Source organism: Mercenaria mercenaria, chromosome 1, assembly GCF_021730395.1.
Source record: "Mercenaria mercenaria strain notata chromosome 1, MADL_Memer_1, whole genome shotgun sequence".
NCBI lineage: Eukaryota > Metazoa > Mollusca > Bivalvia > Venerida > Veneridae > Mercenaria > Mercenaria mercenaria.
The window spans coordinates 58846158-58865738 of record NC_069361.1 but is presented as its reverse complement, the minus strand read 5'-3'; the positions used below and the strand labels follow the sequence as shown (position 1 = coordinate 58865738).

The 19581-nt window shown below is 34.0% G+C and overlaps 1 protein-coding gene across 2 annotated transcripts in view; it reads left to right on the top strand.

The window, feature by feature from the left end:
* The window catches only part of LOC123536409 (dynein axonemal light chain 1-like), a 97471-nt gene that overhangs the window by 5910 nt on the left and 71980 nt on the right, over positions 1-19581 (top strand). For both annotated transcript variants that reach the window (XM_045319585.2, XM_045319592.2), the window contains exon 3: positions 5557-5666. In XM_045319585.2, coding sequence (XP_045175520.1) covers positions 5557-5666 — 110 coding nt within the window. The remainder of the gene's footprint in view (positions 1-5556; positions 5667-19581) is intronic.

The following is a 19581-nucleotide window of genomic DNA, read 5'->3' as shown; positions in this document are numbered from 1 at the left end:
AGGATCACGAAAGTTGATAGGGAGGTTAATCATGACTAGCAGATGACCCCTAATGATTTTGAGATCAGTAGGTTAAATGTCAAGGTCACAGTGACCCAGAACAGTTAAACGGTTTCTGGACGATAACTCAAGAATCTTGGGCATAAGATCATGAAAGTTGATAGGGAGGTTAGTCATGAGCAGCAGATGACCCCTATTGATTTTGAGTTCAGTAGGTCAAAGGTCAAGGTCACAGTGACCTAGATGGTTTAAATGATTTCCGGATGATAACTCAAGAATGCTTGGGCCTAGAATTATGAAAGTTGATAGGGAGGTTAACCATGACCAGCAGATGACCCCTATCGATTTTGAGGTCAAAGGTCAAGGTCACATGGACTCGGAACAGTTAAACTGTTTCCCGATGATAACTCAAGAACGCTTGGGCCTAGGATCGTGGAAGTTGATAGGGAGGTTACAGTGACTCAGAACAGTAGAACTTTTGTGTACAGTGACCAATTAATTTCTGTTCCTTGTGCAATTACTGAATGCATTAAGGGGGACATTTCGTGTTCTACGAGCTCTTGTCTACTAGACAATAACTGTTTTTGTCAGGCAGAGAAAGACTGAAATATTTTTACTTCCTTGCTGTATGCTAGATATGTTACAGGTACCAGTCAGCTGTCACAAATGGCAGCTATGAGTCTATGATACATGTACACCAGATTGCAATTTATTGTGGTTTCCCTGTCTGCAACTCATTAGTGATTACTAAACAAGTTTCTGTTTACCTGGAACCAGCTTTAACAGCATCTGACTAATGGTAGTTCTTTATTTTTCAAAAGAGCATTAGAATTCACTATTCAACCGATAATTTTTCAGATGTATTGCATCGGTTTGCTAACCGATTCCGTTCTCCAACCGATGCCCCATCACAGGGATTTTTTCCCCTATAAATCTACCTTCCATAAAAAGAGGTAATCCCAAAGCAAAAAAGTATGTTTTTTTTCCCAATTCTGAATTTAAAATTCCCAAATGAGTGTTACCTTTTAGGGTTTTGGTTGTTTTAAAATAGTTTTGCTAATTTGTATGTATATTTTGGTTATTACAACAACAGTTATCCTGTTGAACAAGTACTGAAATGCAATCCATTAATATTTCACACAAAAAATATCTTTACATAGATTTTGGTAATTATAAAATTTTCCCAATGCCACTGGTGATTGTGGCATTCCCAAAATGATGAAAAAAGGCCTGCATCACTACTGAGCATAACTCTCAATTATTAATATGTTTCGTTACAAATTCAGCATCTTTTAAAAATTACCATTTTCTATCAATGAAATAAAAAGTAAATATATCTTACTCTGAGCGTTCCAACACAAACTGATCTTGATCTTGAAATTGCTTGCCCAAGCCTAAAAAAGAAATGTTGGTATATTAAAATTGCATATAGTTTTTTGTGTTTGGTGGTATTTTAACTACAATATATATTGTCCAAGCCTAGGAATACGAGAATTGATCAGAGCTTGGTTGGTATTTTGCAGGTGAATTCTGGGATTGTCTGGGTCCTATCTTTGAATGATATTTTCAACAGGTTCTGTAACATTGGTAGCTACCCATGAAGTTGTTTTGGGCTCACAATTTATTCTCCCCATGTATTAAATCTCCAAGACTGTCAAAGCTTCTTTGTCAAGACATTCTGTAAAGTAGAAATGTCAGTATGAGCACATGTCGCTTAAAGTTATGACTATTTACAAAATATCATAATGTATTTGCAAGATATTTTCATGTTTCTAAGAAAATAAAAAGCAAAACTAACTAACTAACTAACTAACTAAATAAATAAATAAATAAAAGTTCAGTAAAAAAAAATAAATATACTCAACAAAAAAGGTTCTGCAACAAAACATGTTGTTTACACTCAAGATTTTTGCTCCAATTTTAATGTAAATTGGTCAGAATATTTTCATAAAATTTTGTCAGAATGGTTGCTTGATGAAATCAAGGTAAAGTTTGAATGTGGGTAATCTGGGGTCAAAAACTAGGTCACTAGGTCAAATCAAAGAAAAACCTTATGTATGCAATAGAGGATGCATTTTTCAATTGATCGTCATGAAATATGGTCAGAATGATAGCATTGATGAAATCTATGTCAAGTTTGAATCTGGGGTTAAAAACTAGGTCACTTGGTCAAATCAAGGAAATACCTTGTGTATGCAATAGGGGCTGCATTTTCATTGGATTTTCATAAAATTTAGTCAGAATGGTTGCCTTGATGAAATCTAGGTCAAGTTCAAATACGGGTCATCTGGGGTCAAAAACTAGGTCACTAGGTCAAAACAAAGAAAAACCTTGTGCATGCTATAGGGACTGCATTTTACACTGGATATTCATGAAATTTAGTTAGAATGTTTGTCTGGATGAAATCAAGGTCAAATTCAAAATATGGGTCATCTTTGGTCAAAATCTAGGTCACTAGGTCAAATCAAAGAAAAACCTTGTGTATGCGATAGAGGCTGTATTTTTCAGTTGATCTTCATGAAATTTCGTCAGAATGATAGCCTTGATGAAATCTAGGCCAACTTCAAATATGGGTTATCTGGGGTCAAAAACTAGGTCACTAAGTCAAATCAAAGAAAAGTCTTGTGTATGCAATAGAGGCTGCATTTTTCAATTGATCTTCATGAAATTTGGTCAGAATGATAGCCTTGATAAATCTAGGTCAAGTTTGAATATGGGTCATCTGAGGTCAAAAACTAGGTCACTAGGTCAAATCAAGGAAAAACCTTGTGTATGCAATAGGGGCTGCAGTTTACACTGGATTTTCATAAAATTTAGTCAGAATGGTTGCCTTGATGAAGTCTAGGTCAAGTTCAGATATGGGTCATTTGGGGTCAAAAACTAGGTCAATAGGTCAAATCAATGAAAAACCTTGTGTATGCGATAGAGGCTGTATTTTTCAATTGATGTTCATGAAATTTGGTCAGAATGATAGCCTTGATAAAATCTAGATCATATCCGAATATGGGTTATTTTGGGTGAAAAACTAGGTCACTAGGTCAAATCAAAGAAAATAGTTGTTACACTCAAGATTTTTGCTCCAATTTTAACGAAAATTGGTCAGAATATTTGTTCCCATGAAAGCACTAGGTCAAACATGTTTACACTGTTATGGTGTGTTTCTCAGGTGAGCGACCTAGAGCCATCTTGGCCCTCTTGTTTATTACTATAAATGGATTATATTGTAACATTTTTATTACTGGCCGTAGGGAAAAATTGAGACCACTTTTCTGTGGTACACATCATGCATGTTACATCCAATTTTTAGGTGTATTTTGACCTATCTCTACCTGGTAAAGAGTTTCTTGTGGACTTATATTATATAGAATTTTGAGTGGAAAGGGCCAAAATTTGATATTTTTTGCTTGTAACACGATATTGACCACATTTTGCAATCAAATTTAATCAAACTTGCACGCAACTTGTATTTGCATAATATCTCAGTTCCTTTCGAAAACTGGCCAGATCCCATCATGGGTTCCAGAGTTATGGCCCCTTAAAGTGCCAAAATTTGCTATTTTATTATACAAACTTGCAAAATATCTTTAACAACAATAGATCTTGGATTCCATGATGAATCTGTCAGATCCAATCATAGCTTCCAGAAATATGGCCCCCTGATTGACCCCTGAAAGAGCTAGAATTTGTTAATTTTACCCTGTGAACACGATCGAAGTGAGACATTTTACATTCGATTTTAAGCACACTTACACACAACTTAAGTCACAATAATATCTCGGTTCCTTTCGAAAACCAGCTAGATTCCTTCGTGGGATCTAGAGTTACTGCCCGTGAAAGGGAAAAAAATTCTATTTTGGCCCTTTCTGCCATATAGAGGTTTCATTTATGCTTTGATTTGATACAAACTTGCACAAAATGGTTATCTTGATGATCTCTAGGCCTGGATCGAAACTGGGTCATGTTGGGTCAAAAGCTAGGTTATCAGGTCAAATGAAAGGAAAAGCTTGCTAACAACATAGAGGTCACATTTATGACCCTATCTTCATGAAACTTTGTTAGAATGTTTATCTTGATGATTTCTAGGCCAAATTCCAAACTGGGTCATATGGGTTCAAAAACTAGGTCACTCGGACAAATTAAAGGAAAAGCTTGTTAACACTCTTGGTTATTTGATGTGCATGAAACTTGGCAACTTAAGGCCATCTTGGCCCTCTTGTATTGTTTTAGTACACCCCACCCTTTTCAATACACTTACAAATAGGTAAAAGATCTACAAGCTTATACGACATGCAACAGCTTTATCTATTTACCTGTTTTTTTTTTTAAAATTGCATATAATTTATGATTATATATATTCTCCAGACACACATAATTATGACAAGTTACCACGCTTCCTAAAACAAGTTAGAGAAAATCCCCTAAATTTGACCAAAGTACAGAGTACGCTTCCATTTCCGTGTCCATGATAAAGGTCTAATAAGACACAAGGTGTTGCTGACTGTCATTTTGTCTGCAGAGCAATCTAGTATAAGCAATAATTTGTTATGGTTGTAAAATATGAACTTAGATATTATATGAAAGTAATAAAAAACATTCTATATATTCCTTAATGACTTTTGAAATCTCTTGAGAAACTTTTCTTTACCTGAAAGAAAATGAACAACTAAATGGAGGTTTGCACTTTCATCATTGGAAAGTCAGAGGCGCAAAGTAAAAAAAAAAAATTGGATTTGAAATCTAGATAAAACTGAGAGATTATGGCCTAGTATAAGAAATTAGACAAATGAGGATGGATCTGTAACAGTGTAGAAAAACTGATTATTTTATGTATTTCAACTTTCTTAATGTACAAAAATAATTTATAGTCATTTTAAAGATATCCTGAAAGTTTAAAATGCAATTCATTCGACATGTCACTTCTGCCAGACAGTTTTTACTTCAAACAAATCAGTGATTTTCTGGTGTTTCCTGAAAAACCTAAATAGATAATTATACTTTGTAGGGAACTTAAAGAAAATAAAATCAGCCCAAAACAGTATCATATTTTATTTTATCTGAAAAAAAAACTTTGTACCTAGTTCAATTTCTATGGGTAGCTATAAGTACTTTAATAGCAAGGAATATGGCTTTCAGAGTAATGGAAGAATTTTTTTTAAAGCCAGAATTTTTTTCAGTGATTTGGGAGCCATATTTTTTCCCAATAAAAACCCCAGCCCCCTGCCCTCCACCCCAAACAAAAATATAAAAATGGTTGGCCCCTAAAAACCTGTAGATCGTTTGAATAGACATTCATCTTGAAATTTAAAGTAAATCTTGAATTTATATTTAGAATACAAGTTCCATTTAAGGATTTGTATGACATATCAAAAATGTTTCCAATGAATAAATTAATAATGTTTACTGAGTAATGTTTACTTTTGTTTTTGAACAATTGTAGTAGATTCTGTCATGTTAATTAAATGATTTATAAAAAGTGACAGGATGTCAACATCAGCACTGTGTAAATTTTAACTTATCCATGGAGTTATATGGTTGAGTGAAATTTTATATGTGCAGGAGGAGAAAGAAAATTGTAAGGGATCAGATGCCTGCCATGTCAGTCTGATTGCACAATACCCACCGATAGAGAAGATGGATGCCTCACTGTCAACTCTGTCAAAATGCGAGTAAGTATAATTATGTTTTTAAAGTTAAAAATGTAATACAAAACAAGGTAGTAAGGATGTGTCCACCATGCACTTATTATGGATGGTAGTTATCCTAAACTTGGACTCTTGGCTTCAACAGGCTGCACAGTTACAATCCCAGACCTTTAGACCTTGGCTGAGTTTCTTTAAAATGTAATTAATTAAATTACTATTGCATTGTGAAATGGTCAATTAAATTACAATTACTTTAATTTTAGCTGTGTAATCAGTTCAGTTACAATTACATTGCAAATAGAATTAATTAACCAAAGGCAAAGGGGATAACAGCCTAGCATCTTTTTACTTGAACACTGTACAAAAATTCTTTCTTGAAAAGATCTGCATATACATGGTAATACTAGGGCTTGATCAATATAATAGGGTTATTATAACAGTAGCTTGATCTGGGATGCAGTATTCGGCTCGAGTGGATTTTGCCAGATCGGATCTCACGAGGTGCGCAAGCGCTGAGTGTGATACGACCTTGCAAAATCCACGAGAGCCGAATACAAAGTCCCAGATCCAGCTACTGTTATAATGACCCTTTTATTATATACCTTTACCATTTTGATTCTTGTTTTGTTCTTGAATGAAATCTTCAATGTTTATCGATATTAAATGGAACTTAGTGAAGTTTTTATGTGCGCTATTTATAGAACTGTGTCAGGTTATGCATATTAATGGAAAAAGTCCGGCAGCATACAATACAGAAGGTACAATACGGAATTTAAAAGGTACAATACGGAATTTTTGTCTGTCATTGTGAAGTACAAGCCGATTTTTTACAGAATTTATATAGGTATATAATAAAACAATCTATGGATATGAATTGAATATTTGCATTTACACTGATATGTGTATTGACTTTCTTTGTGTATTGATACATTCAGTGACGCTTGTTGAAACACAAAACTGAAATTATATTTATTTTTTAGCTCACCTGTCACGTAGTGACAAGGTGAGCTTTTGTGATTGCCCTTAGTCCATCGTCCGTCCGTCATCCGTCTGTCGTCTGTTCACAATTTCTTGTGAACACAATAGAGACCACAGTTTGCAATCAATTTTAATCAAACTTGCACACAACTTGTATTGGCATAATATCTCTGTTCCTTTCGAAAACTGGCCAGATCCCTTCATAGGTTCCAGAGTTATGGCCCCTTAAAGGGCCAAAATTTATTAATTTTGGCTTTAGAACACCATAGAGACCACATTTTGCAATCAACTTTAATCAAACTTGCACACAAGTTGTATTGGCATAAAATCTCGGTTCCTTTCGAAAACTGGCCAGATCCCATCATGGGTTCTAAAGTTATGGCCCCTTAAAGGGCCAAAATTTGCTATTTTTGGCTTGTGAACAAGATAGAGACAACATTTTGCAATCAACTTGAATCAAACTTGCACACAACTTGTATTGGCATAATATCTCGGTTCTTTTCGAAAAGAACCGAGATCCCATCATAGGTTCCAGAGTTATGGCCCTTTAAAGGTCCAAAATTTGCTATTTTGGCTTTTGCAGCCATATAGAGATTTCATTTATGGTTTGATTTGATACCAACTTGCAAAATATCGTCCGTCCACAATTTCCTTGTAAACATGATAGAGACCACATTTTGTATTTGATTTTAATCAAACTTGCACACAACTTGTATGGGCATAATATTTTGTTTCCTTTTGAAAACTGGCCAGATCCCCTCATGGGTTCCAGAGTTATGGCCCCTTCAAGGGCCAAAATTTGCCATTTTTGACTTGTGAACATGATAGAGACCACATTTTGCAATCAACTTTAATAAAACTTGCACACAACTTGTATTAGCATAATATCTCTGTTCCTTTTGAAAACTGGCCAGATCCCATCATGGGTTCCAGAGTTATGGCCCCTTAAAGTGCCAAAATTGGCAATTTTTGACTTGTGGACATGATAAATACCACATTTTGCAATCAACTTTAATCAAACTTGCACACAACTTGTATTGGCATAATATCTTGGTTCCTTTAAAAAACTGGCCAGATTCCATTGTTTTTTTTTATGCCCCCGAAGGGAGGCATATAGTTTTTGAACCGTCTGTCTGTCTGTCGGTCTGTCAGTCTGTCGGTCTGTCCGCAATTTTCGTGTCTGGTCCATATCTTTGTCATCGATGGATGGATTTTCAAATAACTTGGCATGAATGTGTACCACAGTAAGACGACGTGCAGTGCGCAAGACCCAGGTCCGTAGCTCAAAGGTCAAGGTCACACTTAGACGTTAAAGGATAGTGCATTGATGTGCGTGTCCGGTCCATATCTTTGTCATCGATGGATGGATTTTCAAATAACTTGGCATGAATGTGTACCACAGTAAGACGACGTGCAGTGCGCAAGACCCAGGTTCGTAGCTCGAAGGTCAAGGTCACACTTAGACGTTAAAGGATAGTGCATTGATGGGCGTGTCCGGTCCATATCTTTGTCATCGATGGATGGATTTTCAAATAACTTGGCATAAATGTGTACCAGAGTAAGACGACATGACGTGCGCAAGACCCAGGTTCGTAGCTCAAAGGTCAAGGTCACACTTAGATGTTAAAGGTTAGTGCATTGATGGGCGTGTCCGGTCCATATCTTTGTCATCGATGGATGGATTTTCAAATAACTTGGCATGAATGTGTACCACAGTAAGATGACGTGTCACACGCAAGACCCAGGTCCGTAGCTCAAAAGTCAAGGTCACACTTAGACGTTAAAGATCATTTTTCATGATAGTGCATTGATGGGCATGTCCGGTCCATATCTTTGTCATTCATGCATGGATTTTAAAATAACTATGCATGAATGTGTGACACAGTAAGATGATGTGTCGAGCGCAAGACCCAGCTCCGTAGGTCAAAGGTCCTAAACTCTAACATCGGCCATAACTATTCATTCAAAGTGCCATCGGGGGCATGTGTCATCCTACGGAGACAGCTCTTGTTTTATAATTTATTTCCATTTCCACATCCAAAGTATCATACATTCATCACAAACATTGATTTTATGTGCCAAAAAAGATATTTACATAGAATATCAAGCGTAGCTGGAAAAATAATTCTACCTACATAAACAAGATTTTTTGAAAGTGTACATGTCTATTCAAAAAAGAAATAAATTTACCTATATAAACCAGAATTGTCTGAAAGTGTATAATTGTACATGTCTAAGCAAATAAACCTTGTTCATTATCTTCAAGTAATATCATCTTGTATTCATATGGAAACCATTCTAAAAAGATAGACTAGTAATATATTAACAGTGAAAAGACCGTACACATGATCAGATAGTTTTTCAAATGCTGTTTGAGTAACTTATTAGTAAATAAACTTAACTTGCAATGTTTGAGTCTACATTAATATCGTTAATAGTTGTATTATAATTTGTTATCCTTGCTCGAAAGAAAAAGAAACGAGTACGAAAATAACAAGGACAAATTGACAAGTAGGTTCCAGAAATCCAATTACACACAATAAATTAGCGGCTTAATAAGCGTACATAGTTACCTTGCTTAGCTTAACTGCAAGGTTTTTTATCATTAACATGATATTGATCTAGGGGAGAAAACTCTAACAGATGCTTTTCGGTGGAGATTGCAGAGTTGCATATCTTCTCTAAAATAACTTATTCAACAAGTAATATGTGAAAAAAAAAGGGAGAAAAAATGTAGTTTAAAAAGTACAAGGTCAGAATGGAAAAGAGTCAGTAAAAATATCCATTAATGAAAAGCTAAAATGTTTCATAGATAGCATGTAATTCAGACCTAAGTTAATCTTTTATTGAGAAATAAAAACAGAACAAAGAAAAAGAAAAAAAAAGACAACAGGCGCAGTCACTATGAAGCCCCATACCCACGTGTTACACTTCACCATCTACAAATAGAGTCCTAAAACTTTTCCATTTTCTATCAAAGCTATTCATGTTTTGGGTTTTTTTAGCAACATACTTCTCAGTTTTCAAATGTATTCTTAAACTATTAATAAACATTTGTAAGGTAGGAACCGCCTCCTTAAATTTACTTTGATAAATAGTGTATTTTCCAAGCAGCATTAATAATAGAGTAGCTGCACTGAGATTTGAATTACCTAATAAAATATCTGATATTGACCAGTCAATATCTGCATTAGGACATTTTCTTTTTATCCATCTTTTGACTTCTTCCCAAAATGTTAGTGAAATTTGACAGTCTACAAATAGATGCTCTATAGTTTCTGAGTGATTGTGACATAGAGTACAGAGATTATCATTTTTTTCCTCATTTTTTCTAATAAATAGTTTGTGCCAATAATTCTGTGATTTATTTTGAACTGAAACCACTGAAGTTTTGGATCCTTTGTTATTGCAAATGGAGATTTATATATAAACTTCCAATTGAAATCAGCATTTAAATTTAATTTGTCTCTCCATTTTCTACTTGAATCTGGTAACTTATGTAAGTTTAACAAAAAGTCATAAATACACCTACAACCTTTTTTTGCACTCTGAATGATTTTTATTGGTAATGGTTGCAGAGGATTTTGCTCTCTGACGGCATAATGAGGAAATCTTAATTTATCTAAAAATTCCCTAATCGATTCAACTATACTTTGGTACTGAAGAAAGTTAGTTTGAATATTATATAAATTTATAAAACTGTTAAATGATAACAGACTTCCATTTCTATCCAGGAAGTCATTCACCCATTTTACTCCCTTTTTAAAGAATCTCGAAAAATAGTAACTTGTTCCTCCTATTTTAAACATACTATTATGTCAAACTGGTAAAACACAGAAATCTTTCCATGATTTTGGATATTGCATGCTGAGTTTTATATATCCCTGAAAAACGTCTTTCCAGAAAGCATTTTTCACATGATGTAGTTTGTTTTTTAAGAAGTCAGCACCAAAACTGTGAAATGTATTAAGAAATGGATATATCTGTGAGATAAAGTTGAAATATTTAGTATTAAAGGTCAGGTACCTTCAGCTACCTTCCGGCGACACTGTGGTCCGTCTCAAAAAACAATCCGAAAACGGCATATATATGCTCATTTCTGATGGATACTGTAGAACATTTTCTTTCCTCATCCTACGTTGTAAAGTGTAAAAGATGTGGACTATTATGTTACAATCAAATAATACAATTGATGTGTTTTTGCGCAGCAAACAATAAGAACATCACGTGTGTTTATGACTCTATTATTGAGGTTTGCGGCATTGACGTTTTTAAAAGTCTTCTCGCATTATCCCCGGAGGCCCAGTGTTGGTGTATAGTCGAGTTAGTGGTGGATAATGACGGGCTGGTTCTACACAATTACAGAGTGGCAAAGTCTCTCTATAGAGTAATAAGATAGAGGAGGGTTTGACGTTACGAAAGGACCCTACTCTTGAGTGCTATGCCGTCCGTCTCATTGGCATTAATGTAATATAAGAGGTAACGTTACTTGAATTGAATTTTGGAAAGTTTGGAGTTTGTGAATCTCGAGATTTGTATTGTCTACAGCATCTCGTGAGGTCATATCTTTTACGCTCGTAATATGTTATTATGTATACACTCGTTTTACTTGGTAAATAAAAGTCGTTTAGTTTCGACTTTGTGAGCATTAATGCATTGGTCGGCTGAGTTATATTCACGATTGAAAATAGTTTCCGCATCTAGATAATACATGCCTATAATATATATAATATATATTTTATGTTTTGAATTTCAAAAAGCTCTACTGATCCAAGTTCGAATTATGAAGTTACATGTTCATTTTGTCAATAATGTTTAAAAAAGAAATATGTATATTTTGCATTTAAGTCATTTGTTTAATTGCTTTTGTCAACCATGGGAAACCTACACCTGCGGTGGAAACCGCCGTGGGGTAGGGGGCACTCGTGCGTTGCTCATTGCGCAACACAGAGTGTGCTGCCATGAAGATGGTCTGATGCGACCCTCTCTTGGCGGCTTGGCACTTCCGCATATGTGGTACATACGGTTCATTTTACATTTTATTCAATTCACATATCAGTTGTATACCTCGGCCAATATTGTTATCTATTTATGACTGTTTGCAAATGTCTTTAGTGGTTAGTCTTAATGCATGTATAAGATATTTGTAAAAAGTTTGTCAGTGGGTTGTATTGTTCTGTATAACTTGTAAAATATCAACAACGTATAATCTTTGATTATCATGTCGTGCAGTTATTATAGAACAACATGTTTCTCCATTCGCAAACTATGACTACAATTTGTTATATGCCTCTTTTTTATTTAAACACTGTATGTGTTTATCACGTGACCAAGAAACAATTCTGATCTGTTTAATTATGAATATTGAATATAGACTTTTTTATTGAATCAATCTCCACATTGCCGGTGGTCTAGCACTTTCGTTTTCGATTCCTGGACTATCTATATTTTGGTCTGATTGATAAAACAACTGTTTTGTCCCTATATTTGGATTCTGTTCCGGAGTTTTGCCTTTCGTTTTTTTTCCTTTCGATTTTAATCGCAAGACCGGGCACATTCTTTCATACATTGGGGACAACCCAGGATATATCAATTTAATTTTGCTTATAAAATTGTTGATATTCTATTTATCAATGAATTGAAATCGCACAGTAATAAGCATTAATAATGAATAACACTATTTCGTATTAAAGACTTCTCTTCCAATTTAGCTTTAGATTTTGCATTAACAGTGAAATGTAATTGCTGAGCGTACACTCTTTTCCTAATGTACGATATCTCGCTATCTAAGCATTTTAATAGCATGTTATTTAAGAATACTTATTATTACATGTATGTGTTTAAATGCTTAATATTATCTTGTTTATTTTTGTCTTTGTTTATATGTTTGTTGTTGTCATACTGTAAATATGTTATGCTCTTCAATAATGGAGGAATAAAAGGTATCTATCTACCATGTAATTTTAAGAGATGTCATAATAGTTTCTAAGTTCACCACTCTAATGCCACCATAATCATAAGACTGCGTTATAACAGTTCTCTTTATCTTATCAGGTCCCGAATTCCACAAAAACTTATAAAATAGGTTTTGTATTGATTTAGTTATCTCTATGTTTGGGTTTGATAAACTTAAAGGCGTACGCTAGAATTCCCTGTATATAAGATGGGCGAAAATTTTCCCAATAACAGAATTTCTTTAAACTTTGGATATTGAAGGACAATCATCTAAGAAACAAAAAAATGCAATAAAAATCATAGGTCACCGGATTCGAAAAAGAGTTATCTGCCCTTGAAAACGTCATTTTTGGAGGAAATGCCGTTTTCAAGGGCAGATAAATCTTTTTCGATACTGGTGACCTATGATTTTTATTGCATTTTTTTGTTTCTTAGATGATTGTCCTTCAATATCCAAAGTTTGAAGAAATTCTGTTATTGGGAAAATTTATGCACCAAATTCTAGCATACGTCCTTAATATTAGGTGATTCAATTTTGACATAGCTAACGTCTTAATAACTATATTCTTGCCTATTGGTGTGATCATTCTTTTAGACCATTGTGTTAATAAGTTTTTAATTTCCTTTTTGAAGAGTAATTTGCAATAACAATATTATTCAAATTTAGTGTAAAGGTTACACCCAGTAATTTAAATTGTTCTTGTTCCCAATGTAGACCCAAATCAGTACATAACCTTAAATGACTATTTTTCATTGCTCCTATCCAAACAGCTTTTGTTTTTTCCACATTAATACATAATCCAGAAATTTTGGCATAGTAGTTTAATGTTAGCATTGTATTTCTGAGAGATACTTCACTTCCATCTAATAGTACAGTTGTGTCATCTGCATATTGTGACAGTAGAAATTCAGAATTATTAAGATTAATGCTATTTATTCATTGTTGGTTACAGAGTTATGGCCCCTTAAAGGGCCAAAATTTGCTATTTTTGGCTTGTGAAAATGATAGAGACAACATTTTGCAATCAACTTGAATCAAACTTGCACACAAATTGTAATGGCATAATATCTCAGTTCCTTTAGAAAGCTGGCCAGATCACATCATGGGTTCCAGAGTTATGGCCCCTTAAAGGTCCAAAATTTACTATTTTGGCTTTTGCAGCCATATAGAGACTTAATTTATGGTTTGATTTGATACAAACTTGCAAAATATCTTCAACAACAATAAATCTTGGATTCCATGATGAATCTGTCAGAGCCAATCATAGGTTCCAGAGTTACGGCCCCTGATTGACCCCTAAAAGAGCCAAAATTTGGTAATTTTACCTTGTGAACACGATAGAAGTGACATTTTATATTTGATTTTAACCACACCTACACACAACTTAAATCACAATAAGATCTTGTTTCCTTTCGAAAACCGGATAGATTCCATCGTAGGTTCTAGAGTTACTGCCCCTTTCAAGTTTTCTATTTTGGCCTTTTCAGCCATATAGAGGTTTCATTTATGATTTGATTTGATACATACTTGCACAGAATGAGTATCTTGATGATCTCTAAGCCAGGATCAAAAACTAGGTCATGTCGGGTCAAAAACTAGGTCATCAGGCCAAATCGAAGGAAAAGCTTGTAAACAACCTAGAGGCCCCATTTATGACCCTATCTTCATGAAACTTGGTTAGAATGTTTATCTTGATGGTTCCTAGGCCAAGTTTGAAACTGGGTCATATTGGGTCAGAAACTAGGTCACTCAGTCAAATCAAAGGAAAAGCGTATTAACACTCTTGTTCATTTGATGTGCATGAAACTTGGTCAGAATGTTTGTCTGCATGAAATATCGTCTGAATTTTTATCTGGGTCTTGTTAGGTCAAAAACTATGTCATCCAGGTCAAATCAAAGAATTTATAAGCTTGTTTACACCCTAGGGGGCACATTTTTCATACTATCTTCATAAATTTTGGTCAGTTTATTTGTTATCATGAAGTCTTGGACCATTTCATATCTGGGTCATGTGGGGTCAAAAACTAGGTCACAAGGTCAAATCAAAGAAAATGCTTGTTTACACTCAAGATGCCATGTTTTTTGGTCCAATCTTACTGAAAATTGGTCAGAATATTTGTTTCCATGTAATCACTAGGTAAAACATGTTTACACTGTTATGGTGTGTTACACAGGTGAGCGACCTAGGGCCATCTTGAACCTCTTGTAATCAAAATGGATTTATATCTCGAGGGTTCAACGCAATAAGGGCGTATCTACATATTTTACCAAAAATCACTTTTTCTGATTTTTCACTTTATTTTGACCTAATTTATATACTGTGAAAATTTAAACAAGATGTTTCAGTTATTTATATCATTATTTTGATATTGCAATAAGGGCGTATCTCAGATTGCCTTAATTTTTACGCGCAATATGGAAGTAAGTTGACTTACTACCTTATTGCATGCAAAAAGGTATCCAATAGTCTTAATATCTATCCTGCAATACAGGCTTGTGTAAACAGATAATTTCTGTGGTGTCATAATGATGACATCATAAAATATCAAGGGCATTATCCTGATGCATGACCCTTAAAGTAAATGTAGTATGGTCACATTTTATGACACTGAAGTCAAGAAAAGCATTTTTATGCTTATGAGAGTCAGTACTTACAAATGGTACTATTCATCCTGGGTGCATGGATATGTTAATATCAAATTTGGCAACAGTTAAATGATAGACCCCCTTCATCTTACTGCTAATAGACTAATAACCCAATACTTTCAAAGTGAAAGCCATACTTGCCCCACAATAATTATTGCCAAATAGAAAGATTTCTATACTCGTAAAATAAAATGAATGTATTATCTATATAACATTTTATCCAAAATTAGCAGTTTCAAAATATTAATTGGACTAGATTATAAAAAGGCTATATTCTGTATGAAGACTTCAGAAGGTGTATCATGATTGAAGTACCGGTAAGTCTATATTCTGTATTCTTAAAGATGTTTAAAGGTGTATCATGGTAGGAAATATTCGTATTTCCTTGAATTTTGTAAAGTCGTACCATGGTTAAAGTAAGTCCATGTTCTATATCCTTGCAGGCTTTTTAAGATGTATCACGGTTTAAAAATATTTTTATGCCCTTGAAAAATGTAAGGGAGTTAAAAAAAATGATTTTCTTGAAAACAAATAAATTGTGGTACCAATTACTTGAAGATTTTTACACTTGTGCCTGCTTACTCGGTACAGTATTGCAAAAGGATTATAGTCCACGAAAACTGTAGGTGAAACTCCAGTCCATATACTTAAAAAAGGAAGTCCAGCAATGAAATGTGATAATACATCTGCACCAAAATTTTAGTGTTGTATGGCACCAAAAGAAACAAAACATTCAAAATGAGGTAGAAATGTGCAATTTAATTTCAAATTTAGTTGCTATAATAAAATGAAAATCAAGAAGGTGTCATACATCAAAAGCCAGTACTTCAGGCTATAGTTTACAGTGAACAGCCACAGCCTAAGACATACAGTATATATTCTTTGAAAATGTAAGTGTGACTGTATTATTCAATAACATAATAATACATGAAGCCAGTTTGGTAATATTCGAAGCTTTTTAGTTTATCTGATTTTTTTGAAAAAAAAAATATTGATGAGTTATTGTCATCACTTGATAGGCGTCGAAGTCTGAGTCGATGTCCGCATTGCCTGGTTAAGTTTTATGTTTAAGTCAACTATCAAAACTATTGCTTTAAAACTTGCATCAGTAACTGACTACCCGTATTTACATAAGAAACATAACTCCATCCTTCTTTTTGCAAGAATCATGACCCCTTTTGGAATAGGAAAATATCAGATTTTTTAGTTAAAGTTTGCATTTAGGTCAACTTTTCTCCTTAAATGTCAAAGCTATTGCTTTAAATCTTGGTGAAGGCATTTGCTATTAAAGCTCAGACTCTGCACAGCAAGTACCGTAATTTTAAATTGTATTTGCAAGAATTATGGCCCCTTTTGGACTTAGAAAATCATGGGTAGACAATATTTCTATTATACAGAGACAATAAAATCAGATGTCTGCACCCGCAAGGCTGTGCTCTTGTTTTGTATACCAGTACTTACCACATATTTTCTATGCCATTTTCAGCAAATTTCCTGGGCGTTTTTATCTTCTTATATTTACTTATAAACCAATCTGTGGCTTTTGCATTGTGCTCAGGTGGAATATGTCAAATGATAGGCATGCTAAATCTGCAACTATACAGATTCTTTTGGTATTAACATTGCTACAGTCACTGTGTTCAGTTTTTGAGCCATCCGAAATTTCGTCAGCAAGGGTGGGGTGGGGGCACTTTGAGTTGCCCTTGTACTTTCGTCCAAATTTATGTTGTGCATATCTAAAAAAAAGTATTTCACAAAGTGTCATCAAGCTCCATTAAGTGAAATTGTGCACCTAGCTGGTATTTTAATTTGGATCTCTCACAGCCGACCAAAAATTTATTTTAAGTCTGTGTCACATCACAGTAACTCAGAAAGTATTTGACCTTAGAGATTATGAAACATTACAGGATTATTATTCAGCACTTGAAGTTCTGTTCCTGGTGTTTTGTTTGTGATTTTATTCAGCCAGACCAGAGTTATAGCCCTTCACTTAATAAGAAATATGCATAAAATGAATATAAAAGTTTGTGTTACCCGGTACACTTATCTTAAAACGTATTTGACCATAGGTCAAAGAGGATGAAACATAATGGGAATATTATTAAGCATGTAAATTTGTGCACCTAAGGTTTCATTCAGGATTTCTTTTGTTCATACTAGTGTTATGGGCCTTGATTAAGTCAAAACAATTCATAAAGGGCAAACAAGTTTGTCTTGCCTGTATCTCAAGAAGTATTAGTATTAGTCAGAAAACATCAGGGGATTGTTATAGCATGTGAACTTGTACATTTAGGTGTTCTGTTTGAGATTTCATTCAGCCAGCCAGGAGTTATGGTCTTTGACTTAGAGAAAAATACCCATTAAAGTGATGAAACATTTAATTGTATTGCATGTATCTAAGACATTTCACCCAGAGTCATGAAACCATGACGTACAGTGACAGGTGGGGGCACCTGTGTCCTATATACACACATCTTGTTTTCAGTTTATTAGTTAAGTTTATACTAATTTGTTTTAGCTCGATTGTGATGAAAGCTTCAAGCTTATTGGAACCACTCTTACGTCAGCTTCTAGAAAATCTAATACTGGTGTCATATGAGAGGTCATGGTTGTGACCCCATTGGGCCTCAAACCCACGACCCCATGATTGAGCGGTCGACACCTTATCAACTAGACCACCCCTCCCCATTTCAGTTTATTAAATAAATAGGCAAGGAGAATTGCCATGTTATAACATGCAGCAAAGATGCTGTTACTGTGCTGTGGTAACTGCAGATGCCATCTCCTGTACTGTGTCATGTCCTGTATTTTGTGGTGTTTTCATTTTGTACAGATATACAATTAATGTCATTTGTCTTTGATAAAGCTTGTAAGACTGAAATTTAAGAAATAGAGTGACTGACAGATTTCATTTGTCCTATTTGGTATTTGATATAGACTCCCTATATACCGTTTCGCAATTTTAAAGTCTTTTTTTTTTTGTTGTTTTCCCTTTATTATACTGTGCCAAATAGAAAGATATTTATTCAAGTCTGGGGGAAAAAATTGAGATGTGTAATATTCAGTTTAATTAAAGAAAATGCAGACATAAATTAGTTATTTATAATTGTATTCTGTTGTATAATAATACCATTTTACGTGAAAAAATATTAAATTCATCAGAAATTTAATTGAAATTTTACTGCAAAAGAACGCTTTTGCCAATTTTGCAAATACAGTCTCTCTGGATTTACATGTAAAAATCTTGCTGTAAGTCTGATACTTTAAAATAGGCTGTTACATTCTTCAGTTTCAGTTATTTTCTTACATGTTTCATTTAAAATGAGTATAAAAGTGCTAGTATGCTTTAGTTGTATTTACTTTTTTGTACATACTACCATGTTGCATGACACAATTTTACCAACTTCAACAGAAAATTTCCTGCAATAAAGGCGTAATTTCACTTACGCCCATCTTGCATATAAAATTACTCCAGATTTACATGAAAAATCATGCAATAAGGGCTTAAGTCAAATGTTTTAAAATATACTGTTACTTTGTCAGATTTCATTCATGTTGTTTAATGTTTCATATAACATGTCTAATTTTAAAGGGAAAACTTTGGTAAATTTGTATGTGACTGAACACAGAAGAAAACAATATAGTTTTTTTCTTCTCTTGTAAAGTTTTCAAAAATGTAGTTACGCCCTTATTGCGTTGAACCCTCGATCATTCTGTAAGTACTTATATGACTCATTTGAAATTTCATTATTGTCATTAGTTGGACTGAGACAATCTAGGTAGATATTTTTTATGTCAAATTACCTCCTTTTATTTCAAATTAAAATGGGTATATCTCCGTAACTAATGTCAAGATACTGATCTGAAATTTCATTTATGCCATCATATGGACTTGGACAATCAGCGAAAATACATATTGACTGAATTTATGACAGATTACCTCCCTTTATTTTTTATGTAAATGAATATACCTAGCAGCTTGTAATGAGATTGGTTTGAAACGTTATTTATGTCTTCCAGGGTAAGAAATTTCTACTTTACTTACTTTGATAATATATTGTTGTAAAGGCTTGTACTCTGTATCTTCTCGATGCATATACCAATGCATGATTACCTCCCCTGATTTTAAGAAAAATCGATCTATCTCATAAAGTATTTATAGGACTCATTTGAAATTTCATTACTGTCATTAGTTGGACTGAGACAATCAGGGTTGATTACTATGGGCTGATTTCATGTCAAATTACCTCCCTTTGTTTCAAATTAAAGTGGGTATATCTCCGTAACTAATGAAGATATTGATCTGAAATTTCATTTATGCCATCACATGAACTTGGACAATCAGTTTAGATACATATT